The sequence below is a fragment of the Aquarana catesbeiana genome, linkage group LG03 (genome assembly GCF_042186555.1).
Source record: "Aquarana catesbeiana isolate 2022-GZ linkage group LG03, ASM4218655v1, whole genome shotgun sequence".
NCBI classification, from domain to species: domain Eukaryota; kingdom Metazoa; phylum Chordata; class Amphibia; order Anura; family Ranidae; genus Aquarana; species Aquarana catesbeiana.
This window is the reverse complement of record NC_133326.1, coordinates 188,319,727-188,347,065: the sequence shown is the minus strand read 5'-3', so window position 1 is coordinate 188,347,065 and position 27,339 is coordinate 188,319,727. Positions and strand designations below refer to the sequence as shown.

The 27,339-nt window shown below is 42.6% G+C and overlaps 1 protein-coding gene across 1 annotated transcript in view; it reads right to left on the bottom strand.

Moving 5' to 3' along the window:
• CDHR3 (cadherin related family member 3) overlaps positions 1–27,339 on the bottom strand; it is a 97,984-nt gene that overhangs the window by 53,329 nt on the left and 17,316 nt on the right. Inside the window, exons 2-4 of the mRNA XM_073623551.1 lie at positions 11,015–11,202; positions 9,749–9,917; positions 5,009–5,097 (exon numbers count right to left, since the gene is read on the bottom strand). Of these exons, the coding sequence (XP_073479652.1) occupies positions 5,009–5,097; positions 9,749–9,917; positions 11,015–11,202 (446 nt within the window). The remainder of the gene's footprint in view (positions 1–5,008; positions 5,098–9,748; positions 9,918–11,014; positions 11,203–27,339) is intronic.

Here is a 27,339-nt window from a genome sequence, read left to right as displayed (position 1 = left end):
AATCGGAATATGACTTCATTAGAACTGCCTTATCCCGCACCCCAACTTTTTATGCTCTACCCAAACTGCATAAAGATATACGTAAACCATCAGGCCGGCCAATAATTTGGGGCAACGGTTCCCTTACGGAGAAATTAAGCCAATACATAGATGGACATCTGCGGCCATATGTGTTAAGTATACCCAGTTATGTAAAAGACACTATGCATCTCTTGCAGATCATAGACAGCATCCATGTTCCACCAAAGTCATTATTGATGGCTTTGGATGTTGAAGCATTGTATAGTTCAATACCTCCCGATAAAGGACTGGCTTGCATTCGATATGTGTTGTCACGTGATGCCCATCTGAGTGACGGAAAAAGACATTTTCTGATTGATGCTCTAGATTTCATCTTGCACCACAATTACTTTATGTTCAACAGTGACTTTTTCCTCCAGGTACAGGGGGTCGCTATGGGGACGTCTTGTGCGCCATCATACCCAAACCTGTATCTGGGTGAATGGGAAAGCTGGTTGGAACAGTCCATATCTACGCGTCCCCACATGGATAATGTGGTGATATGGCATCGGTACATATACGACATTTTGCTTGTCTGGGACGGCCCCCCGGACAATCTCCAAACCTTTGTGCGAAAATGAAATACCAATCCATTTAATCTCACTTTCACTATGACATTCCATGAACATGAGATTACTTTTCTGGATGTGACCATCCACAAGCAACAGGATGGTTCACTAACCAGTTCCCTATACCGTAAATCGACATCTGGGAATTCCATTCTTCATGCCACCAGCTTTCACCCCCAACCTCTGATCCGTTCGATTCCCTACAGTCAGTACCTACGGGTCAGGAGGAATTGTACTGATGACATTATATTTAAAAGAGAGGCAGACATGTTAAGGGAGAGACTCCTGACACGTGGTTACTCCAAAACATGTCTAAAGAGGGCTTTCAGACGGGCATGTTTGAAACCTAGACATGCACTCATTTTTAATTCAGAATCCAAGAGTAACAAAACTAACCCAATTTGGATTATAACCAGATTTTCCAATCAAAATAGGACCGTAAAAAACATTGTTGAAAGATATTGGCATGTCCTCAAACTAGACCCCACCATTGGCCCCTTTGTGCAGGACAAACCTTCCTTCACTTTTAAGCGGTCCAAATCTATCAGTTATAATTTAGTATCCAGTGAATTTTCAGGGGGGGGGGTGTGGGTAAACGTGATCCTTGCAAATGCCCTGGCACCTTTCGGTGTGGCGGATGCCCATACTGCCAGTTCATGAACATAAAACCTAACATCAAACTACCTAATGGTCACAAGTATGCTTCCAAGCACTTTGCAAATTGCAAAACAATAGGTGTGGTATACCTGTTGATTTGCGAGTGTGCATGCTACTATGTGGGCAAAACTAATCAGGAGTTGTGGTGGCGGGCATACCGCCACATAGCCGCTATAAAATCCTGCAACCCCAGCTTACCACTGGGAAGACATGTCTCGACGTTCCATGCAGGAAGTTTCCCCAGAGTGTCTTTTTTGATTCTGGATAGTGTCCATCCAGGGTTACGCGGTGGGGAATGGAATAAAATTCTGTTGCAGAAAGAACAGAAATGGATCTATCACCTACAGGCTACTAAGCCTCTTGGCTTGAATGACGCCATTTCATTCCGACCCTTCCTAGAGGGCTTTACCTCCGGGGGACCCGAGTGGGACCCGTCCGAGGTAAACACACCTCAGTTTTTGTAAAATCTTTACAAACTACGAATCAATGTTATACGCATGTTTTCCCTGAAAGCCATAAATCTCCTATCTGAATTTTAGTGAAAGGAGCAGGCTGGTTATCATCAGACTTCATATTAATTCAGGCCAATCAGGTTGGATATATGTTTGATACTCCAATCCAGTCACGCGTACATGCTCTAATTATATCATATGCCTGCTATACATGTCGGTACCAGCCCACAATCTGGTTATTATTCTTTTTATTTGTTATTTTACACACAATCTTTGTTATTGGCATTACTATGTCCATCTGCCGCTCCCTCCACGTTTTCCTGTGTTTCTTTTGCCATGCCTTTCCACCGTTGTGGATTCCTATTTATATATCCCTTCTTCCTCCATAGAGTCCTGGGTACAAGTGTTCTGCAATGCTGCGGATCTGGCTCCTGGACCAGCGCTGCGCTGGAGGAACGGTCGGTATGTGCCCTAGCAGTCCACTCGGCACACGAGGGCCAATGTGCCACTCCCACTTTTGGAGCTTTTGGCCTCCCGTTCTCATGATCGCACATGGCCGGGGCAATGTTTTTGTCCCGTTACCATGGCGATCAATGCGCGGACGCTGGATGTTTCCTCCCTCTGCGCTCTGATACGTGGGTGGGACCAGGGGGCGGGCCTGCGCGCCGGGAATTCGGAGGGCGATCCCTCCCACTATCTATGACGCTCACCGGCTCATCAGCTGTTACTGATATCCACACTAATGAACGGTATTAGAAAAGCCTTATGCTTTGGACGGCCAGTCTGATGCCTACACAGGTGTCGGACCGGTCGTTCAGCTCTACTACTCCTTAAGGTAACTAGTCCATTCCTATCCCTATAAATTGCAGTCTCTGTCTATAGATGCAGGCCAGGAGAGGCCAGCACATGCAAACCCACTTACACACTAGTGTAGTGTGGATTGATTGTGCTGGGACACTGCTTGCAGCAGTGTTTTTGTATGTTGGTCCCTTTGTGATTTTAATTAATCACACAACACTTTCTGTCTTTTTCTTTCAGCTATTGTATGCTGATGTGTCCAACTACTGTGCTCTCCCTCTTGATGTGATACCTGGTCACGCGGAGGGATTCAGCATTCATCCCTACCCTGCTAGAGTCTTATGCAATTTCCTACTACTTGCTAGGAGTGATCTCAACTTTGTATGAGCCTATAGGTAAGCTGGTGGACAGATTGATGTCCCTATTATATTAATATCAATACACACTAGATGCAAGCTTCACCTTTTTGATTTTGATTATTTTTCTTTTACATCTATGGATTGTAATCTACTAGATTGTCCTTTTTTATGTCTTAGGTGATATACACCATTCACAGCTGTCATCAGTGGCGTCAATTTGCAGGTGGGAGGATGCCCTTTGTGTCCTGTTTTTGGGCCGCATGCCTATGCCGTGTCCTTGGTGCTAGCGTTGGCTCACGTGTCCGTTCCTGGTCAGCGGGTCACTGTGCCCATTGTTTTCTTTTAAAGTTGGATGCTTTCTAATGTGTGTTCAAAAAGCTACATGGTGAGAATATCATCTATATAACTATGGGTATTCTGAATACTAAACCGCCCTTTATTCAAAATACCTCCACTGCGCCACTAAATGAAGTGTAACTAAATAATAATGTGATTAAGTGAATAATCCCCTAGGTACTATGAGAGAGCTGCCCCTTTAAAATAATTGTGAATAAATATTATTTGATCTCATATATCTGTTATCCCATATGATCCTTCTTCCAGATATAAAAGAAAAAATACGAGGTGCTCACACCCCCCAAGTGATGTAAAATAGGTGAACTACAATTAAACTAAATATTATAGACTGAAATCTAGTATATGTATAAACACGTATACGAGAATATCATCTAAACACATTAAATATTTCTGACTGTTATGATCATATGTTGTTCTCATACCATGAATGTTTTCTAAGATGTTTTGCCTTTTTTTTGTAAATGTGTAGATAACCACTCATCTCATCACCAGCCCCTGAAGAAGAGGTTCCAACCCATTTAAAACCTCAAAATGCGTCGGGCTTTTTGTATGTGCAGACCTTAGCCGTAATAATCGGTGTGGTTTTCTGTGTTTATCACTGTACCTTTATATGCTATTGCCATTGTCATTACCACTTGAATTGTCAGCATCCTTATCTTTTTATCCAAGTTTTTTCATGTCCTCTGTCATGATTTTAATGTTTTGATAATAAAATTATATATGCGATTTTGATATATTGTTTGAAGACTCTTGCCTTACAAAGTCCCATTTAGAGGAAAACAATGTTTTATTGTATAGTTTCATAGGGATGTGGGCAAGCTGTCTTCTTCCCTAAGGCTACCGTCACCACCCTCACTCCGATTTCTGGAATACCATCACGGCCACACAGCAGCCTACATAGTTACATAGTTACATACTAGGTGAGGTCAAAAAAGACACAAGTCCATCAAGTCCAACCTATATGTGTGATTATATGTCAGTATTACATTGTATATCCCCAACGCCGGTCTCCCTGCACGGACTCCAGGCTCATCTTGATCCCCACCACAGCCGGCTTTCTTCTCCACCAAGGGCTACCACACAGCTCCCAATTCATTACAATCCACTGCAGACTGTCATCCTCTCTCTCCCCCCTCACCCGCTTGTGCGTTCCATTTGTTTTATATGGTATTTTACTTAATAAGCTGTGCTACACTATGCCGGTTTGGCGCTTTCTTCCCTTCCCTTCCGAGAAAAATTTATTATCCTGCTCCTTTGACTTTTTGACCGCACTAACCATTAAAAATAAAATAAATGTTCCAAAAAAAAAATAGTATTCTAACATCTCCCCAATTGTTACAAGGGCAGCAATGAAAACTTGACCAGGGTTGTAGCCCTTCACCAAAGTGAGAAATAAAAATGGCTGGAGTTCCACTAGGGTATTCGTTGGCAAAGCCTAGTCTGTAAAAAAAAAAACACAGGACATGGATTATATTGAGATAATGCAAATGGCACTTACTAATTAAGGAATGCAAAATTGAATGTTTGGATAATAGCAAGCAGCATTTTCACCTTAAATTTCATGGTTTCATTGTTCATAACATGCTTCCTATAGATAATTCCTAGTATGTACTTATCTGTACATTTTGTTTTTAATTTACAATGTGTTCAATTCCACTTATAACTCCAAAAGAATGTTTTGTTACTAATTTTCCACTTCCTAGGTAAAGGAAATGATTGCTCTGTGTCATCATATTGTGAATACACAGACACTTGCCTGCAGAGAATTTGGATCTTCAGGGTCAGATGCCAAAACCCGATATATTGGTCCCACAGGTGATTCTTCTACGATGTAAACTGTAACAACTACAAAAAAAAAAAAAAAAAGAATTGTATGCCAAATATAAACTGATATAGATTTCAGAAATGATATCTTTGTACCTTTTTATCCTGTAAGTAATCAAATGTTCTGGTCACACATTTATTGATTTATACAATGCACTGCCATACAGGAACATTTTGCTACAATAGAGGGTTTCTTTTTTTAAATGACACTACTGTGCTGCTGAAAACCACCACCAGTATCCTAAAACCAATGTCAGGCTTTATAAAGTTGCTCAGAATCGTCTTGTTCTTATTTAATGGGTAGAAAAATACAATGTTTAATATGCATTGATAAATACAATGCATATAGGCTTCTTGAGGCTTCACTGATCACTCGTTGTAATGATTTCAAAAAGAGCACATTCTCATTCTCACAAATGCTCTGTGCTGCAGCGTTTTGTGAAAAACTAAATATCATAAAAGTCTTTCACCTTAGGTGAGAGTCCATCTAATTTATAGACTAAAATATATATATATATATATATATATATATATTTAGTTTTCATTCTACTCTGACTGTCCTATGAGGCTGCAGGACCCCCGACCCTCTATGTGGACAGTGCTGATTGGCCCTGTGCTGATCACATGCACCCTACTAGGGATAAGCCGAACACCCCCCTGTTCGGTTCGCACCAGAACCTGCGAACGGGCCGAATATTTGCCACGTGCTGATGAGGATGCACTGTCTCCACGACCAGCAGTGTTGCCTCTAGACACAGAGCCTGCTTGCCCACTTTTATTGGCTTGTGACTGTCTGCCTCTCCTTGTTGGCCTTCCAGACATACTAATGGCCTGTAGCTGCACTAAGCTGGGATATATATATATATATATATATATATATATATATATATATATATATATATATATATATGTATATATATATATATATATATATATATATATATATATATATATATATATATATATATATACAATATATATATAATATATATATATATATATATATATATATATATACTGATACTGCAGCTAGCAAAATCAACAACTGCCTGCCTGTAGTATGAGAACACCACCAACCTTCTACAGGTATCTTTAGCTGAACACTGTGCAGAGCTCGCAAAAAACTAACTTGTAGCTTATTTAGCTGCCTGCGGTAGTGATAGGATCAGGAAAACACCACCAAACTTCGACAGGTAGCTTTAGGTGAACACTGTGCAGAGCTCGCAAAAATCTAACTTGTAGCTTATTTAGCTGCCTGCGATAGTGATAGGATCAGGAAAACACCACCAACCTTCGACAGGTAGCTTTAGGTGAACACTGTGCAGAGCTCGCAAAAAACTAACTTGTAGCTAATTTAGCTGCCTGCGGTAGTGATAGGATCAGGAAAACACCACCAACCTTCTACAGGTAGCTTTAGGTGAACACTGTGCAGAGCTCGCAAAAAACTAACTTGTAGCTTATTTAGCTGTCTGCGGTAGTGATAGGATCAGGAAAACACCACTAACCTTCTACAGGTAGCTTTAGCTGAACACTGTGCAGAGGTCGCACTACACTAACTTGTAGTTTTAGCTGAACACTGTTCAGAGGACGCACTACACTAACTTGTAGCTTTAGCTGAACACTGTGCAGAGGTCGCACTACACTAACTTGTAGTTTTAGCTAAACACTGTGAGGAGGACGCACTACACTAACTTGTAGCTTTAGCTGAACACTGTGCAGAGGTTGCACTACACTAACTTGTAGTTTTAGCTGAACACTGTTCAGAGGACGCACTACACTAACTTGTAGCTTTAGCTCAACACTGTGCAGAGGTCGCACTACACTAACTTGTAGCTTTAGCTGAACACTGTGAGGAGGACGCACTACCCTAACTTGTAGCTTTAGCTGAACACTGTGCAGAGGTCACACTAAACTAACTTGTAGCTTATTTAGCTGCCTGCGGTAGTGATAGGATCAGTAAAACACCACCAAACTTCGACAGGTAGCTTTAGGTGAACACTGTGCAGAGCTCGCAAAAAACTAACTTGTAGCTTATTTAGCTGCCTGCGATAGTGATAGGATCAGGAAAACACCACCAACCTTCGACAGGTAGCTTTAGGTGAACACTGTGCAGAGCTTGCAAAAAACTAACTTGTAGCTTATTTAGCTGTCTGCGGTAGTGATAGGATCAGGAAAACACCACTAACCTTCTACAGGCAGCTTTAGCTGAACACTGTGCAGAGGTCGCACTACACTAACTTGTAGTTTTAGCTGAACACTGTTCAGAGGACGCGCTACACTAACTTGTAGTTTTAGCTGAACACTGTGAGGAGGACACACTACACTAACTTGTAGCTTTAGCTGAACACTGTGCAAAGGTCGCACTACACTAACTTGTAGTTTTAGCTGAAGACTGTGAGGAGGACGCACTACACTAACTTGTAGCTTTAGCTGAACACTTTGCAGAGGTTGCACTACACTAACTTGTAGTTTTAGCTGAACACTGTAAGGAGGATGCACTACACTAACTTGTAGCTTTAGCTGAACACTGTGCAGAGGTCGCACTACACTAACTTGTAGTTTTAGCTGAACACTGTGAGGAGGACGTACTACACCAACTTGTAGCTTTAGCTGAACACTGTGAGGAGGATGCACTACCCTAACTTGTAGCTTTAGCTGAACACTGTGCAGAGGTCACACTAAGCTAACTTGTAGCTTTAACTGAACACTGTGAGGAGAACGCACTACACTAACTCTAAATAGTCTAGCTGCCTGACTGTGGTACTAATAGGATCAAAAGAACACCAGCAATTTTCTTCAGGTAGCTGTAAATACTGTAACAAGACAAGCCTGCCTGTCAGTAGGAAGATAACAGGAACGGATCTAGCTAAACTGAATACAGTGTATATATACAGTATATATATATATATATATATATATATACAACACCTGGGATGCATATATATATACACAATACACTGTAAGTGCAGCTAACTCACTGACTGTCCTGCCTAATCTAGCTAACTCAAATGAAATGACACTATCTCTCTGTCTATCTAAGCACGCTGGAACACACTACACAGGGCCGCCGTGCAGGCGGCCTTATATAGTGTGGGGCGTGTTCTAAACCCCCTGAGCCATAATTGGCCAAAGCCACCCTGGCTTTGGACAATTACAGCTCTCTCTACTGACGGCACTGTGATTGGCCAAGCATGCGGGTCATAGTGCATGCTTGGCCAATCATCAGCCAGCAATGCACTGCGATGCCGCAGTGAATTATGGGCCGTGACGCGCCACACGAATTTGTCGCGAACGGCCCATAACGTTCGCAATTCGGCGAACGATTGAACAGCCGATGTTCGAGTCAAACATGGGTTCGACTCGAACGCGAAGCTCATCCCTACACACTACCAAGAAAAAAAAAAGTCTCTAGCAATACACACCAAACTGAGCATGTGCAGCTTGTCCCCTGGCTCTGTATTATCAGGAAATATATCGGGGGGCGGTGAAAGGAGGAGAGGATCAGAGAAGACAGAATCAAACAGCCCTTTTACGCAATGCAGAGGATTAACCCCTTACGTTCCACAGTGAGCATAACAAGAATGCTTTACTGCATATATAGACTGATTTTACTGTTGTGGGTTTAGTAACACTTTAAAGCAGACCTTCGGTAATTTTTTATCTTTCCATCTATCTCTGTCTTCTGCCCTTGTTGTAAAACAATTTTTTCTGCCAGTAAATACCTTATACAGCCAACTTCATGTTTCTTGTCTGGTAAAAGCCTAGGCTTATGATATCATGCACAGCTCTCTTTCACTCTCCTGAGACTTTGCCAGAAAGGCAGGGGCGTGAGTCATAAGAGGGCCAATGAGAGCTGCAGGGCTGCAGAGCTGGAGGTGTGCCTTTGTGTGTGCCTGTGTAAATCCAGGAAGTGAACAGGCAGCAGCTTCAGCTGCCCACAGTTAAAATGGATGCAGCCAGTGGAGGGAGATTTCTGCAGCATATTTGGCAAGTACGGAATCGCAGTATATATGAAATAATATGCAAAATGGTTGGAGGGTAGCTTCAGAATAGCAAAGATGTTTTTATTACAAATTATGTGAGCAGACTGCAGTTCCTCCTTAACTCTAATTTATTAACACTTATAATTATAAATTGTGAAAGGAACATGGAGTGGTGGTGTGTGTCAATATTTTCCTTGTGGGATTCACATGGAACAGCACATCAAGATGGAGCACTGAAGAGCACATTGCATACTTTTGGGTCACATTTTAAAAAGGGACAATATCGTATAATGGAAGACTTCTATGATGTTTCATTTATTATTGTGATGTGATATCACTGATGTATGTTTTTCACTAAGGTGATTATATGTTTATTGGTATATTAAGTATATATTACATTTTCAATACTATGGAACACTGCACTTAATTTTTTGCTTGTTTGCTTGATATATTTGTGTTAGAATAGCACATAAAGTGAGCACAGCTCACACTTATAGAGTTCATGTATTTTAGATTTTTAGTACAGGAGGTTATGTTTATATAAAAATTAAACATGCTGCATTTTTGAATACCTTGCCCTGCATCGTTCCATTTAGGTCAACTAAATTAGACTTTTTATGTGAAATCACATGGCAGTGAACATTACCGCATGCGTTATGACATGAATGAGTGCTAAAGCTGATACACACCTTGATTTGCCAGGTTGCCCAGGAACACGGGAGGCTCGTTGACATTGGTAAGCTGCACAGTTAAAATTTGCAGTTGAGTTGTTCTTGACTGGTCTTCCATATATATTTGTAACTCAAAGCTATTAGGCATTGTTTCAAAATCAAGGACTGGATTGCCAGTTACAACTACCTGCAATAGAGTGAGAGCATGCTCATACCATCACAGCGCATCTACACATATAGCAATATAACATTCATTTTAAAGCATTTATTAATATGCAGCTGGTGTTAATACCATACAACACTGTATTTTTTAATACTGAACAAATATGACATTCCTATGAATATAAATATACAGTATGAAGAAATATAAAAACAAGTCATGTGAGTTAAAGGATCTAATATACTGATTAGCTTCATTAAATGTATTATACACATACAGTTATAACAATACCATATTTGTAGCAGTAGGAGGCTTTAGGATCTGTATTAAACACACCTGGACTGGAGCTAAAGGTTGTTTTAAAGAGAAACAATGAGGGTAGAATTATGGAAATTGGTAATAGCTGTTTTGTTTAACCGCTTGCCACCCAACCATAGTACATTTACTATGAATGGGCGGCAGCTACAGGCTAGGCGACGTACCCGTACATAGCCTAGCACATGCATACAAGCTTGCCCCATGGTACCCGGCTGCTCGCTATGATTGGTCAAACTGACCACATGATAACAATGTAAACAAGGCTTCCATTCATGACTGTTTTGCGTACTATTGTGATGCTGTGATTGACCCACAGCTATCACATGGTACCTGGACCAATCACCGCACCCTGTACCATGTGATTAGCTGTAGCCAATCACAGATCACAATAGTAAGCATGAATTAAAGCCATACATGACAGCTAAAACTATTGCTTATAACAGTGATCATCACTGTCATAAGAAATAATAATGTTAACCACTTCAGCCGGAAGATTTTCCCCCTTAATGACCAGGCCATTTTTTGCGATAAGGCACTGCGTCAATTTAATTGACAATTGCGCGGTCATGTGACACTGTACCCAAACAAAATTGACGTCCTTTTTTCCCACAAATAGAGCTTTCTTTTGGTGGTATTTGATCACCTCTGTGGTTTTTATTTTTTGTGCTATAAACAAAAAAAGCGACAATTTTGAAAAAAAATATATATTTTTTTGTTTTTGCTATAATAAATATCCAAAAAAAAGTTTGAGTAATATCAGCTCATTATGCTTTAGTTAAAAAAAACTGCTACACAGGAATACTTACATAATATAGGGGGGGACTGGAATCAACTCTAAAGGCTGTAGTGAGAGGACTAGTGTTTATTATTTCAGGAGGTACAAGTAAGCCCATTGTAGAATTGACTGAGAATGAATACACCTTGGTGCCAGCTGGGGTATTTTCCTGAACGGTCGTTGAGTTAGGTAGTCCATCAAACAACAGTGTGCCCCCACCTTTGAAGAGAAAAGAGCACAATGTTAAAAAAAGCAAACAATTTATATATATATATATATATATATATATATATATATATATATATATATACACACACATTATTTAGCGGCGTGTTTAGTTAAAGTGATACCATCTCTGCGTTTGAAACATTTTCTTTTCATACATGATATAAATGCTACTGTAGCAAAGAACCAAACAATTAAAACAAAAGAAATTAATTCAAATTTTACCTTCTTAACTACATAAGTGGTATTTGCTATTTTATAGAAAGTTGGGCTGTATTTCAAAATGTACTGTTTTTTGTTTTATTGCTAAAAGCTAACTCCACCCTTTACACCCTAAATATGGGTGTAACACAAAACAATGTGGCAACCCGATGTGGGCCATGCCCTATGGACTAAGGTATACTATATATAGGCATATAGACATTATTCCAGGGTGCCTGCTGGCAGAGCTATTAAAAACAAAAAAACAAAAAGTTGTTATATTAATGCGGTCAGAGTATGTATACCCCGCCTGTGGAAGTGTACTGACCCCCCCATTGATAAGTCAATGGTTTGCTGCAATTGAGGATATTCAAACTATGGAATCGTTGACAGCGGCTAATAAACAGAAAAAGGAGAGGCTCCGGAAAACATGGTTTTACTGGAATAAGTTTACATTCTCCTCATATCTTTATCTATGATCATCATGGCTGAAACAAAGCAGGCAGTATAGGTGGTGTGGACATAGAAAGTTATGGATGCCCTCCCTGGTCTCCCCCCCCTTTTTTATTTTTTTCTCCCTACCCCCTTTTCTCTTTTCTTCTGGTCTGTTATTTCTTTATAACATGGCCCACCTTAGTTGCCCCATTATACAGGGTGGTCTATATGTTTGCACTATGAAAACCTGATTCAGCTGAACCATAAGAGATCAGTAATGAGTCATTGGAGTTTATGTGTGGCTGTTTAATATTTTATTACACATGTAAATTGGTCAATTCTGGAATTGTGCAACTATGTCTGACTGATGCTGTATGTGCTGTCTTTATTGTATGTACTGTATATTTTTTCATTTTGTAGAAGAACTTAAAGTGGAGCTATACCCAAAAGGGGAAGTTCTGCTTTAAGCACTCACCCCCCCCCCCAAAAATGCCACATTTTGCATGTCATTTTTTAGGGGTGGGGGACCAGGTACCTAGTTTTGACAGGTACCTGCCTAGGCAGCTCTAGCGGACGTTCTTCTCTCCCCCTCCCTTCTTGCAATCTTCTGGGACACGTCACAGGTCCCAGAAGATTGCCCCGACCAATGGGGAGGTCCTGTGTGACTGTGGAATGCCGACGCCGCAGAGAGGAGAGGGAGGGAACCGAGGGTTCGGGCGACCGCATCGCTGGACCATGGGACAGGTGAGTGTGTGTTTATTCAAAGTCAGCAGCTACACTTTTTGTAGCTGCTTACTTTTAATAAACACAAAAATTAGTGGAACTCTGCTCTAATAAAAATACTTAAAAATGAAAAGTTTTCATTAATCAACCACAGAACCGGTGAAATTAATATGTGTTCAGTTTTAAAGGGATGAGGTGGCAACCCTAGGCCAGGAACGCTGGCAGGGAACATAAGAAGGGGAGGATCAGGGCTGCTCTGTGCAAAACCACTGCACAGAGCAGGTAAGTATAACATGTTTATTATTTTTTTAAAAGCCAAGCCTTTAATATCACTTTAACTCATTCAAAGTTATAGTTTCCAAGACTGTGCTTTTACAGTTCTACAGCAGGACATATACAGCATATACGATTTAGCTATAGGCAAAACTTTTTTCATTTTGGTTAAAGTAAGAGAGGGTTATAACCCCTGTCATATTTTTGTCGTCATCTGTGTCCCGTTGTGGAGATTTCCCCTCACTTCCTGTCCCATAGGCAAACAGAAAGTGAGAGGAGATTCCTGCATATTAAGGGAATTCCTTGGGGACCCCCAGGCGACAAGAACTAGTGTCCCAATTGGAAGAGTTCTCCTCTATTTTCTGGCAACAATCCAAAATGTTCTTTCACTTTCAATGTTAATGGTAAAGAGGCCAAAAAGAGACGGCAAATCTCCTTAATAGGGTACAGACAGCAATCAAAATTGACAAGCGTTCTAAGTTTTGCCTTTACAGTGGGTGATTCTGTTTTTGATTTTTTAAATTTTTTTTGACATGTTGGTGTTATAGCTTTCATTTGGATGTTATAACTTGCACTGAGTAAATAAAGCTGGATAAAACATAAACTGTGTCTGTCTTCATTTCAGGATGCAAAGCAACAAAATGTGATTATTTTAAAGGGGGGTGATTCTTTTCTATACCCACTTTAGTTATACTTATAGCATCTGGTCAACCTTGAAATGTTTGGGTTCACATTTCATCTCCAAGTAAAACTAAGCAGAAGGCCCCTTGCACAGGCTGTCTAGGAGTAGTGCGTTCCTCCTGGCATTTTAGTGCACCTGGGGGCGACAGGTGCCTGGCGAAGGGGCCCTGTGTGACTCCAAAACATTGCACTCTCTTGTTTTATGATGTGATCATGCTTTAATAAAAAATTATTTGGACTCAACTTGAAGATCTGTGGTGTGCTGGCAAATATCTTCATAAAGGTGCACTGTTCAGTGACAGCCTGCCATAGATTTTGACAGGCTGCATGCAGTGGGGCAGGGCATTGCACTCCTCCCCTCACTCACTAGAAACGGTGAGGAACGCATGGCTCCTAGACAACCACGTGTACAAAGGACGTAATGTTTTTTTTTTAACTTACAAGTTTATAAACTGATGTTATATATAATTTTTTTGAAAAAATGGAGGAGACACTAGAGAGAAGGAAAGAAATTGCTGCTCACCCCTTAACGCATTGAAACAAAAAAGAGAGAGAAGGTTTTCCCCACAACGGGGTTTTTTGGCAGCACAGTAATAGATGTAGTCAGTATTGTATGAAAAAATATAACAATTTTATTGAAAGCTGTACCATAAAAGTTAAAAACAATGAGCTCCAGTGGGGAGTGTTTAAAAAAAACTAAGTGGCTGAACATACATTGGCAGACATATATTCATAACAATGTTTCTATCATGAACATAAGACCTGACGCATTTCAACCCTTATAGTTGGGGTCTTCTTCAGAGGCTCGGTCTGCTAAAGAGAACATATAGATAGCATTGGTATATACATACATAACTCTCCATTGTATAGCAGTAACTACATTCATCATGTAATGCACCAATACAGTATAGTTACCAAATAATGTATGTCCAACAGGAAAAAGAAACTTCCCACATGGAGATCCCTTAAAAAGATATGTTGTCTTTCCCTCTTTCCCCGAGGGAGAACTTCGGATGCCTCCACCGCCACCTCAACCCAGACCGGGGTAGTGGGAGGCAAAGTGACTTGCGAGAGGCCACACACTTAGGCACCGCCCGCCAAAGCAAACAGCCGGCCGAAGAGCGCAAAAACCACCTACGATGAGAAATTTATGAGACAGACTAAGTAAACACCCAAGGAATAATAATCAGATTTTTTGTGGACAGAAACAGCCACCAAGGGACCGGAGTCACCCATATGTATATATATATATATCTACATATCTACAGTACATGTGGTTCAAGCCAAACCAAAGGGAGTTTCCAACCATGTTTATATGGTATATCTTTGGAGGCTAATAGAATAAATAGTATATAACTATGAAGATATTGGCAAAATACTATTTTCATGTGCAGGTGAAAAGTGAGTGGGGAAGTGAGGGGTGTGGAAATGAGTGAGAGCTGTGAAATGGGGTAGAAGCATGAGATCATCATGTGAAAAGAAAAAGTGAGGTGTATAGGGGGGGGGGGTGTGCAGTGAAGTGTGAGCGAGGAGGTGATCGGGGGGGGGGGGTAAAGAAACAATTGTAGGGGGCGTGTCCGGATGTAGTGGGGAGCAGACGCGATTCAGAGGAGCTCCGCCGTACCCTTCTTAATCCGCAGGAATCCTGCTTCAAAAATCCGGGATTCCCCTAAAAAACAGGTCCTCATTGTTCCTGGCCACCGCCGGCAGCAGACCCGAGGGTTATTGGGGAAGCCGGCCGATTGATGGAGCTGCTATAGGCCCTCGGCCGGCTCCACATACTGGAGGCAATCCGCCATCTTGCGGCCTACGCGGCCCTCGAGATCCCCGGCCTCGGGTGACGGGATCGCAGCACACCATCCACTGCAGCTATCCGTCTGGGAGAAGGGGGGCGACCCGGAGGAGACGAGCGGTGACATCCGCGACCCCCCGGCGGCCTCGGCTGGCTCCATAATCCTTAAGGCCTACGAGACCTCCGCGATCCCCGGCCTCGAGTACCGCGATCGGCGGGAGAAGAGCCACTACACACCCCACAGCGGTGCCGGTCGGCGGTGAGTGGCGGAGGGGACCGGGGGAGACCAGTGGGGACCTGAAAGAAGTGGATGGAGACACTGGGCTGGCTGCATATACAGGCCGCCGGCCGCCATCTTGAAGCCCACAATTACAACAGCAGCAATCCCTGCACTTAGGTGCTGCAGTCTGCAGAGGGAGAGCAGTAACCTGGCCTGGGGCTGGTACAGTGGGGACCTGTGAGGACCTGACACTCCATATAGAGACGCTGGGCTGGCTGCACATACAGACCGCCGACCGTCACCTTGAGGCCTTTAATAATAAAAAGCACTAATCCCTGCACTCAGGTCCTGAACCCTTGCAGAGCGCTGCCCAACATCACAGTTTATCCCACCCAGCAGTGGAAGGCACCTGGGCATGAGAAGAGGCAGGTCTGGCTCCGCGAAGTCAGGAGGGCATACCCCTAAAGCTTCCTCACAGCGGAAGTCACAGGCCCCAGCAAACTTAACCGGCTACACGAACATGGCGTCTCAGACCGTCCCTGCAGATCCGGGATTGGAAGAAGACCGCTTTCAAGCTCTAATGCTGGCTATAGCGGGTTGCCAGAACACCTTAACAGCCAAAATTGACACCCTGCAAATGGAATTTGGGCTTCTGCGCAGAGATATGGACAAGATGCGGGATCGCATGACTGAAGCCGAGAGACGTATCGGTGACTCGGAGGATGCCATTCACGACAACCGGGCCTCTATCCATACTCTACAAGCTAAGGTAAAGATCCTCGAATCGCGGGCTGAGGACAGTGAGAACCGAAGCCGCAGAAACAATTTGAGGCTGGTGGGCCTCCCGGAGGGAGCTGAAGGTCGGGACTCTACGGCTTTTACAGAGACTCTCCTCCCCGCCCTACTGCCACAGGCCCCATTCTCCCCGCACTTCGTGGTAGAGCGAGCACACAGAATGCCTCCTGTGCGGGGCCCACCTGGGGCCCCACCGCGTACCTTCATCTTTCGGCTGCTAAATTTCCGAGACAGAGACCTGGCTCTCCGGGAGGCCCGAAAGATTCCGGAGCTTCGCTTCGAAAACACCAAGATTATGATGTTCCCAGACTACTCTGTCGACACCCAGCGGCTCCGCAGAACATTCGACCACGTCAAGGCACAGCTACGCCTGAAAGGTCTAAAGTACAGCATGTTGTTCCCGGCTCGACTTAGAGTGATTGATGGAGAATCATCCCGATACTTCACCTCACCAGAGGAGGCTTCCCGCTGGCTGGATACCCTACCCCAAGATCGAAGAGGTCAGGAGTAGCCTGCACAGTAATGATTGTGTAAATCTCTAATGTTGAGACCCTTTGCCTTAGAAGGAACTGTACTGGTAAAGTATGCCAGTCACCCTCACTACTTATCGAGATGACGGTTTTTGTTCTTACTACTCCTCGCACGGCTCCATTGCCGCCCCTCTCCCCCCCCCCTACCATTGATACGAGTCCACTAAATGGTGCCTGTTGAAGAGGGAGGGGTTGGAGTGGTGGATGGCCTCCTTTCTGCTTTTCCTGTTAAATACATCGTGGTGGGGGTTTTTTTTTTTTTTTTTCTCTTCATGGCGACTTTATCCTCAACCACCTTTATATAAGTGGACACCATGACAACACAGATATACCATATGTGGCTGACTGAAGGGAATGGAGTCTGATGGAGGAGAGCAATATTTCCCAAGGCCTCTGTTGAAGGTTTATGGGGACCTTAAGTTACAGGTTTGACCAAAGTGTGTGCCCCTGGCAGCAGCTAGGTGTTTTTCTTTTTGCTTTTTTCTCATTAAGTTTTCTGTGTTAGCTTATAAGCTATATGGATTCCTATTACGATTCTTTTATCCTCGGGATGCGGACGAGAGTCTCTGGACTGCACCGAACTCTGACCGCCCCTGTGTTGATTGGTGCCGTTCTTGGGGTTCTCTCTCTGTTTTGTAGGAGACTGTCCTAGAACCTAATGGGTTTGGTTTGGGGTTTAGGCACGCCGAGTTCCACAACGGATGTGCGGGGTGGGAAGGGCTTGGGTTTTTGTTTTTTCTTGTTCTATAGTGTTAATTTGTACTATATGAGACAGATGAGTGACAATGTATGTTATGTGGGGGTGCTATGGATTTGGGCCTTGCCGCCGCTCTGCCCGGATCCGTGGCGGACCCATGGGTGTGGGGTGATGGGGACGGTGCCGACCTCCCAGGGTCCAGCTGACGGTAATTTAATCCTTGTATATCTATATTCTCCCATGCTATGGCCCCCCTGAGAGTCCTTTCTTGGAATGTCCGGGGACTAGCTGATAAAATAAAACGCTCCCTAGTATTTGATTACATTAAAAAATACAATCCCCACATCTGCATATTGCAGGAAACGCATCTAGTGGGGAGTAAGATAATGAGCCTCAGACGCCCCTGGGTGGGGCGACATTTCCATGCCACCCACTCGGGCTACTCACGGGGAGTCAGTATTTTGATCCATAAGTCCCTTCAATTTGAGTTGTTGGATGTTAAGCTGGACCCTGGGGGTAGGTACATACTGATTCATGCAATTATTGATACGGTTGAGATGGTACTAGTGGGCATTTACTTACCACCCCCGGGTGACATATCCCTAATCCATAACCTTATCCCCATGCTGGCTCAATATCCCACAAATAATGTCCTCCTGGCAGGGGATTTCAATATAGCGCCGGATCCGTCCCGCGATAGACTCACCCCCGATCCAGCCACGAACTCTTCCTTATCCAGATGGGCAGGTGTCTTTGGGTTTAAGGACGTCTGGAGATGGAAATACCCTAATGAACGCTCATACACATGCTGCTCCCTTTCACATAATACGCTCTCCCGCATTGATCTCATCTATGCCAGCGGCAATCTTTTGCCTAAGATTAGAGAGATCAAGATCCTCCCCAGAGGAATATCGGATCATTCGCCAATGTTCTGTGTTATACAGGCGACAACACCCCCTGCTGACAGAATATGGCGTTTATCTAGATTCTGGATAAAACACCCGACTATAGAGTTTGAGATGGCCACCTTGATTAGACAATACTGGTTGTTAAATGCTGACTCAACTTCACCGGGTAATGACTGGGATGTATTTAAGGCCTATATCAGAGGATGTTATATGTCTTCTATAGCTACGGAACGTAAAAATAACCAGATTACACTTGAGGAAGCAGAGGCCAAGGCCCAGACTCTGGAATCTGACTTTGCCCTCACGGCTAACCCCATCACAGGACAGGACATGAAAGCAGCATACAGGGAGGTTCTTCTTCTTAGAGTGGCCAAAGCCAATAACAAACAGTTAGTTCAATCACAAAAAATATTTGAACAGGGGGAGAAGACGGGGAGACTGCTGGCCTGGCTTGCCAAAGAACAATCCATAACCCCCACCATAGCGAGAATTGCAGCGACTGACGGAACAATAAAGACAGACCCAGTAGACATAAACACATGCTTTATGGAATTCTACTCCAATCTGTACTCGTCAAGAGCAGAATACTCTGTAGAAGAGCTATCTGGGTTCTTAGATGAAGTGGAATTCCCTACTCTGACCACGGAGGACAGACAATTACTGGATAGTCCAATCACAATAGAGGAGGTCCAATTAGCCCTGGGCTCTCTACAACCGGGTAAGACTCCTGGGATGGATGGCTTCCCTCCTGAGTTCTATCAGCAATATACTGAGGAAATGGCCCCAAGAATACACAATATGTTGGTTAAGACGCTAAGGGAGGGAACCCTCCCCCCTTCTATGGCACAAGCAATAATAGTCGTGGTGCCCAAATCAGGGAAAGACCCCCAACTGTGTTCATCCTATAGGCCCATTTCCCTGTTGAATTCTGACGCAAAAATCTTAACTAAAATTCTTGCCAGACGTCTTAATGAGGTAATATTATCATTAGTACATGAAGATCAATCAGGGTTTATGCCGGGCAAGGGCACAGACATTAACCTCCGGAGACTGTATGCTGTCTTGGCCTCGGGGATTGGAGACGTTGACCAAGCGGTAGTGGCCTCCCTGGATGCAGAAAAAGCTTTCGATTCTGTGGAATGGAAATATCTATGGGAGGTCCTCCGCAGATTTGGATTTGGTCCCGTCTTCATCTCCTGGGTTGAGGCAGTGTACAGGTCTCCTACGGCCAGGGTACGAACTGGCGCGGTCCTCTCTCCGTCTTTTCCCCTCCGTAGGGGAACAAGACAAGGATGCCCGTTATCCCCGGGGCTTTTTGCGCTGGCAATAGAGCCCATGGCTATCCTTATCAGATCCACCCCACAAATACAGGGTATTACTATAGGCCCAATACAGGAAAAGGTGTCATTGTACGCGGATGACACCCTGTTATATCTTACAGACGACGGACAATCACTGACACAAGCACTTCAAGTTATCGATAGGTGTGGGCGGTACTCAGGAATACGTATCAACTGGGGAAAATCAGTATTGTTCCCATTGCACTCTGGGGTTGCTCCTTTACATTTGGATGCACAACTTTGCCGTGTATCACAGTTTAGATACCTTGGCGTGGAGATACATAGAGACCTTAAACAGTTTATTGGTCTTAATCTGACCCCGGTGATGGCTCGGGTGACCCACCAATTCTCGTCATGGAAAACTCTTCCCCTTAGTCCAGTGGGCCGCGTAAATTTAATTAAGATGTCCATCCTGCCTAAATTCACCTATTTATTCAGACAAACTCCTGTACCCATACCTCTTTCCTTCTTTACCAAGTTGGACAGTTTGGTCACCTCCTTCGTATGGAATGGAAAGGCCCCTAGAATCGCAAAAACAACGTTACAACTACCGGTTGCTATGGGTGGCCTAGCACTCCCATGTTTCCTAAAATACTACTGGGCGGCAGTCCTGGTGACATTAAAATGGTGGCTCGCGGAGGAGCCCTCTAATCCAGCATCCGCTGTGGAGGCCGCGTTACTGGGTTCCTACTCGGAACTACGAAATCTCATACATAAGGGGCCCCGCTCCAGTCCCAAAATATCTGTGCCCATGAAAACGACCATTAAGGTGTGGGATACGGTGAACGCTAAACTGGGGACACAAAATGCGTGGTCCCCAGTGACACCACTTTGGGGTAACCCGCGGTTGAGTCATTTTCGGTCGATCCCAGATCCTGTCATATGGGCTAGATACGGAATAGTTACCCTTGGTGATATTGTATCACAGGGACAGCTAATAACGTTCGATGATCTGAAAAGTAGAAAAGATCTCCCAAACCAGATGTTCTTTAGATTTCTACAGCTGAGACATGCATTTCGCTCCCAGTTTCCCAACCCGATAACATTATGGATGTCGGATTTGGAGGCTGAACTTCGTGCACCTGAAGGCACTAAACTACTCTCGTTTATTTATAATAAACTTGCCCTTCTGGACACGTCTAGAGTCTCGCAATTGCTAACAACCTGGCAGCATGACATACCTGACTTGACCGAAGATGACTGGGAGGAGGGGGTGCAACAGTACCTAACACTGACCATCTCCTCTAAAGACAGATTTAGTCAATTAAAATTCCTACACCGGGCCTACTACTCCCCATTGCGGCTTGCAAAAATTTATACAGATAGAACAGCCACCTGTCCCAGATGTGGCTCTGACGATGCAGATTTTTATCATACTGTATGGTCATGTCCACGGATAGTGGTTTTTTGGAAGTTAGTCCTGGACGATATCAACTCGGTGGGCAGAATTAGGGTCCCCTACAGTCCTCTTCCCCTCCTGCTAGGCATGTGTGGCTCTCTGGAGGCCCCCAGAAGGAAAAAACTATTTGTTTTCTACACTGCGATGTATGCCAGAAAGGCGATTCTCCTTAACTGGAATCAGCCCCAACCACCTACTAAACAACTATGGCTCTCTCTCATCAATGCAGCCCTGCCCCTATATAAACTAACATATATGGGAAGGAACTGCCCAAAAAAGTTTGATGCAGTATGGGCAGACTGGGTGGAGGCCAAACACCTGACTATTCCATATTAGCTATCCAATTATCCCTGACTTAGGTAAATCTGCCCCAGACAAGGCTCCCCTGATACACGATTAAAGTATATCTAAGCTTGGAGGACCCCTGCTGGGCCTCCCTGCCCGGGCCTTCCCCCCCCCAACCCCCCCCCACCCTCCCTCCCCCCTCACATGGACTTCTACAATGACTTGGATTAGAAGTGTTATAACTCTACTTTGACCCTTAGCTATGCGGTAGTACTGTAATTTCTGCACTGTACCTACTGTCTTAATTTGATATGGACAATCATTGTACAATATCTGTCTCGAGCTAATGTAACTTGATCTGTGTTTAGTTTGTTTGTGATAAATAAATAAACTTTAGGTTAAAAAAAAAAAAAAAAAAAAGAAACAATTGTGATGAGGTAAGTACATAATTATTACCTCAATAAGTGCTAACCGTTGTATGTAACTGCATTAGAATGCCCCATGAAGACTAGACTGTCACCTGTTTGCCAACCCGGGATTGGTCACAGGTCATGTGGGACTCAACAGGTTAGTATCCAACCCTGAGTCCACTGGTCTAGAAACAGAACAAAAAGAAAGAATATGTATTTTTGTATCTATGAAAAAGTGCAAACACACTATAGTCTTAAGTAATCAGAAAATAATGAATAATTAGCAGATAGCAGGATCAGAAGGCCCTGATTACATGGGGTAAAAAAATGCTGCAGAAACATAAGGCTGGAAGGGTGTACTTACTCAGTGGTGGCCACAGATAGTGGCAAGGAGTGATAGCAGGCAACAGAGAGTGTGTATGATCCTCCAAACGGGAAAAGATTGTGAGTATATTGCCAATACCATTTATATATCCTTAATTGGTTAGGGGTGTGCATATCCTGTCCCACCCCATCCCAGGTGTGCACAATCAGCCAGCAGTTGCATGGGGGGCAGCATGGCCGCCATTCAGGCAGCCGTGTGTGGCCTCCCCGGCGCCAGGACGCCGGGGAGGCCACACACGGCTGCCTGAATGGCGGCCATGCTGCCCCCCATGCAACTGCTGGCTGATTGTGCACACCTGGGATGGGGTGGGACAGGATATGCACACCCCTAACCAATTAAGGATATATAAATGGTATTGGCAATATACTCACAATCTTTTCCCGTTTGGAGGATCATACACACTCTCTGTTGCCTGCTATCACTCCTTGCCACTATCTGTGGCCACCACTGAGTAAGTACACCCTTCCAGCCTTATGTTTCTGCAGCATTTTTTTACCCCATGTAATCAGGGCCTTCTGATCCTGCTATCTGCTAATTATTCATTATTTTCTGATTACTTAAGACTATAGTGTGTTTGCACTTTTTCATAGATACAAAAATACATATTCTTTCTTTTTGTTCTGTTTCTAGACCAGTGGACTCAGGGTTGGATACTAACCTGTTGAGTCCCACATGACCTGTGACCAATCCCGGGTTGGCAAACAGGTGACAGTCTAGTCTTCATGGGGCATTCTGATGCAGTTACATACAACGGTTAGCACTTATTGAGGTAATAATTATGTACTTACCTCATCACAATTGTTTCTTTACCCTCCCCCCCCCCGATCACCTCCTCGCTCACACTTCACTGCACACCCCCCCCCCCTATACACCTCACTTTTTCTTTTCACATGATGATCTCATGCTTCTACCCCATTTCACAGCTCTCACTCATTTCCACACCCCTCACTTCCCCACTCACTTTTCACCTGCACATGAAAATAGTATTTTGCCAATATCTTCATAGTTATATACTATTTATTCTATTAGCCTCCAAAGATATACCATATAAACATGGTTGGAAACTCCCTTTGGTTTGGCTTGAACCACATGTACTGTAGATATGTAGATATATATATATATACATATGGGTGACTCCGGTCCCTTGGTGGCTGTTTCTGTCCACAAAAAATCTGATTATTATTCCTTGGGTGTTTACTTAGTCTGTCTCATAAATTTCTCATCGTAGGTGGTTTTTGCGCTCTTCGGCCGGCTGTTTGCTTTGGCGGGCGGTGCCTAAGTGTGTGGCCTCTCGCAAGTCACTTTGCCTCCCACTACCCCGGTCTGGGTTGAGGTGGCGGTGGAGGCATCCGAAGTTCTCCCTCGGGGAAAGAGGGAAAGACAACATATCTTTTTAAGGGATCTCCATGTGGGAAGTTTCTTTTTCCTGTTGGACATACATTATTTGGTAACTATACTGTATTGGTGCATTACATGATGAATGTAGTTACTGCTATACAATGGAGAGTTATGTATGTATATACCAATGCTATCTATATGTTCTCTTTAGCAGACCGAGCCTCTGAAGAAGACCCCAACTATAAGGGTTGAAACGCGTCAGGTCTTATGTTCATGATAGAAACATTTTAATGAATATATGTCTGCCAATGTATGTTCAGCCACTTAGTTTTTTTTAAACACTCCCCACTGGAGCTCATTGTTTTTAACTTTTATGGTACAGCTTTCAATAAAATTGTTACATTTTTTCATACAATACTGACTACATCTATTACTGTGCTGCCAAAAAACCCCGTTGTGGGGAAAACCTTCTCTCTCTTTTTTGTTTCAATATATAATTTTTTTAAAATACATTAATAAAATCTTTGTAATAAAAATACCTCCAGTACAGGGCATATCTTTGACACTGACTGTTGCATAAATGCTGTATTACATTTTTTAAGTAAGTAACATGTTATATAACATTTTAAACCAATGTTTTATAGATTTTTTTTTTAATTTCTATAAAATCTTTATTTTACAAATCAAAATGCAATATAGGGTGCAGCCATGACAGTGCATTGTGGGCTTTCTAAAGATAGAGCATAAACGCAACTGTTTGCTTTCAAACTACACTATCGAACTAAAAGTCTGTATGGCCACCTGAAGAGACCTCAAGGGAAAGGGGAGGGGTACACTCCTCTGATTATTCAGTTGTGTATGTAAATGTGAGATTTGCACTATTAAGTACTGAAAGCAATGAGTTTTTTTTAACAGGGTTACAAATAGGAAATACATGGATTACAGGGTTAAAATATGGAAAAGGTGTAAAGCTCTAACCTTTTTGTCAGGAAATGTAAATATTTAAAATTCACAAGCTTTATTTCATATTTACCTAAATAAAATAAATTTAGTAAAATGATTTTCCATTTTTAAAGTCCTAAATATATAAAATTTCCCCCAAAAAACGATACATTATGTTTAAGATGGTCCTATTGCTGCCAGAAAAGAGGGAAGAAAAGGTGAGTGTAGTTCCTCCTCCAACTTGTGTGTGTAGTTTGACCTCACTTGTTTTTTTTGTAAAACAGCTGTCATTATGTATTAGAAAACTACTGCTCTTATTACAAACATGCCACTCTCTGGCTGAAAATTTAATGTATGTTGCCCCTGGAAGATGTCCCATCAGACGAAACGTATGTAGGTCAGAGCCTAGCGGTGACGTCAGCACGTCTGATCGGACAGCGGCCGGCTGTGTGATATGCTCTCTGATATTGTTTTGCTTGTGAGTACCCATCATTGTTATTAATAATTCTGTTTTAACTGTACCTCATTATGGGATTTCCTTGCTGCTTTCTGGCTATGTGTTAATGTTGCTGAGGCAAGTTTATATGAAGCGAACCAGTGGCTGTGTGGGGCACGCCGTTCTGAAGTGTGACAGGCCTGAGGCATATCCAACGGTGAGAGAGGGACCTGGAGCTATCCATCTATACAGGTGGGATCTATCAATTTAACCGCTTCAGCCCCGGAAGAATTTACCCCCTTCCTGACCAGAGCACTTTTTGCGTTTCGGCACTGCGTCGCTTTAACTGACAATTGCGTGGTCGTGCGACGTGGCTCCCAAACAAAATTGACGTCCTTTTTTTCCCACAAATAAAGCTTTCTTTTGGTGGTATTTGATCACCTCTGCGGTTTTTATTTTTTGCGCTATAAACAAAAAAATAGCGACAATTTTGATTGGTTTGCGCAAAAGTTATAGCGTTTACAAAATAGGGGATAGTTTTATGGCATTTTTATTAATATTTTTTTTTTACTAGTAATGGCGGCGATCAGCGATTTTTATTGTGACTGCGACATTATGGCGGACACATCGGACATTTTTGACACATTTTTGGGACCACTGTCATTTATACAGCAATCAGTGCTATAAAAATGCACCGATTCCTGTGTAAATGACACTGGCAGTGAAGGGGTTAACCACTAGGGGGCGGGGAGGGGTTAAGTCAGTACTAGGGAGTGTTTTCTAGGCATGTGCAATTCGTTTCGTTCCGAATTCGTTTTTTAACGAATTTCGACAAATTCGTTAATTCGGGAATATCCGAATTAATGAAAACCCGTTTAACGTTTTTTCCGAATATTCGTAAATTCGATAAAATTGGACATTCGTAAATTCGGGCATTCGTACATTTGTACATTCGCAATTTACATTCGTACATTCGTACATACGTGCATTCGTACATTAGTAAATGAGTGAATTCGTAAATTTGTAAATTCGAAAATTCGTAAATTTGAAATAATAGTTAACTAATAATAACTTAACTATTAGTAATTACAAGTAACTTTTAATTTATAGGTATTGTAATTTCCTTTTAAATTTGGCTGTTAGTGAACGTAACACGTACAAATTTATCCAAAGTTATGAATGATCCGAAAAAACGGAATGGAATGTAATGAACTAATAATAATAAATAACAATAATAATAATAACAACGTTTTATTATTATTATTATTGATTATTAATTTATTCCGTTCCATTTGTTTAGATGCAGCATTCATTTTGGATAATTCGTAACTTCGGTTAAATTTGTATTTGTTACGTTCACTGACAGTCAAGTATGAAAGGAAATTACAATACCTATAATTTAATAGTTAGTTACTATTTCAGATTTTTGAATTTTCGGGTTTTTGGATTTTCAAACTTCTAATTTACAAATGTACGATTTTACGAATGTATGAATTTATGAATGTACAAATGTACGAATGAACGAATGTTCGAATTAGGAATGAACGAATGTACGAATGAACGCATTTACGAATTTACGAATGAACGAATTTACGAATCGCGATCATAACGAATGACCCGAAAAACGAAAAAAATTATAAACTAATGAAACGAAAACGAAAATGAACAAATTTTTTTGGTTGTGCACATGTCTAGTGTTTTCTAACTCTAGGGGGGGATGGGCTAGCTGTGACACATCACTGATCTCTGCTCCCGATGACAGGGAGCAGAGATCAGTGAGATTGTCACTAGGCAGAACGGGGAGATGCTTGTTTACATTAGCATCTCCCCGCGGCGATCGAGTCGAGAATTCAAATGGGACTTACAGGTATGCCCATTTGCCCAGCTGTGCCATTCTGCCAATGTACATCGGCGTGCGCCAGTCGGGAAGTGGTTAAAGCACTGTTAGACCTCTTGAGATATGGGGTCTAAATGTTTGGTAAGCTGCTTTATTTGTATAAGGTAGCTGGTGCACATTTGGTGTGAAGAGTTTGTATTCACATTGGACTGAGTTTGAATTTTTCACTGGACTCTAATTTGAGAATATTATGATTTATGCACTCTTTATGAATTTATGATGTATGTGATAGCGCAACACTATTTTTGGAAACAATGTATATAATATCTACCCAACTCAAAAAAGTACATAATCTAAACCATAATTGATACTGAACATAAAAAGAAAAAAATGTATCCTGGTGATGGGGCTTGGCCACGTCTCTTTGTTATAGATGAGTGGAACAGTTACCATAGCCATTCTTGGGCAGGGCTTTTGTTAGGTACAACAAAAGGTCAGTTATTT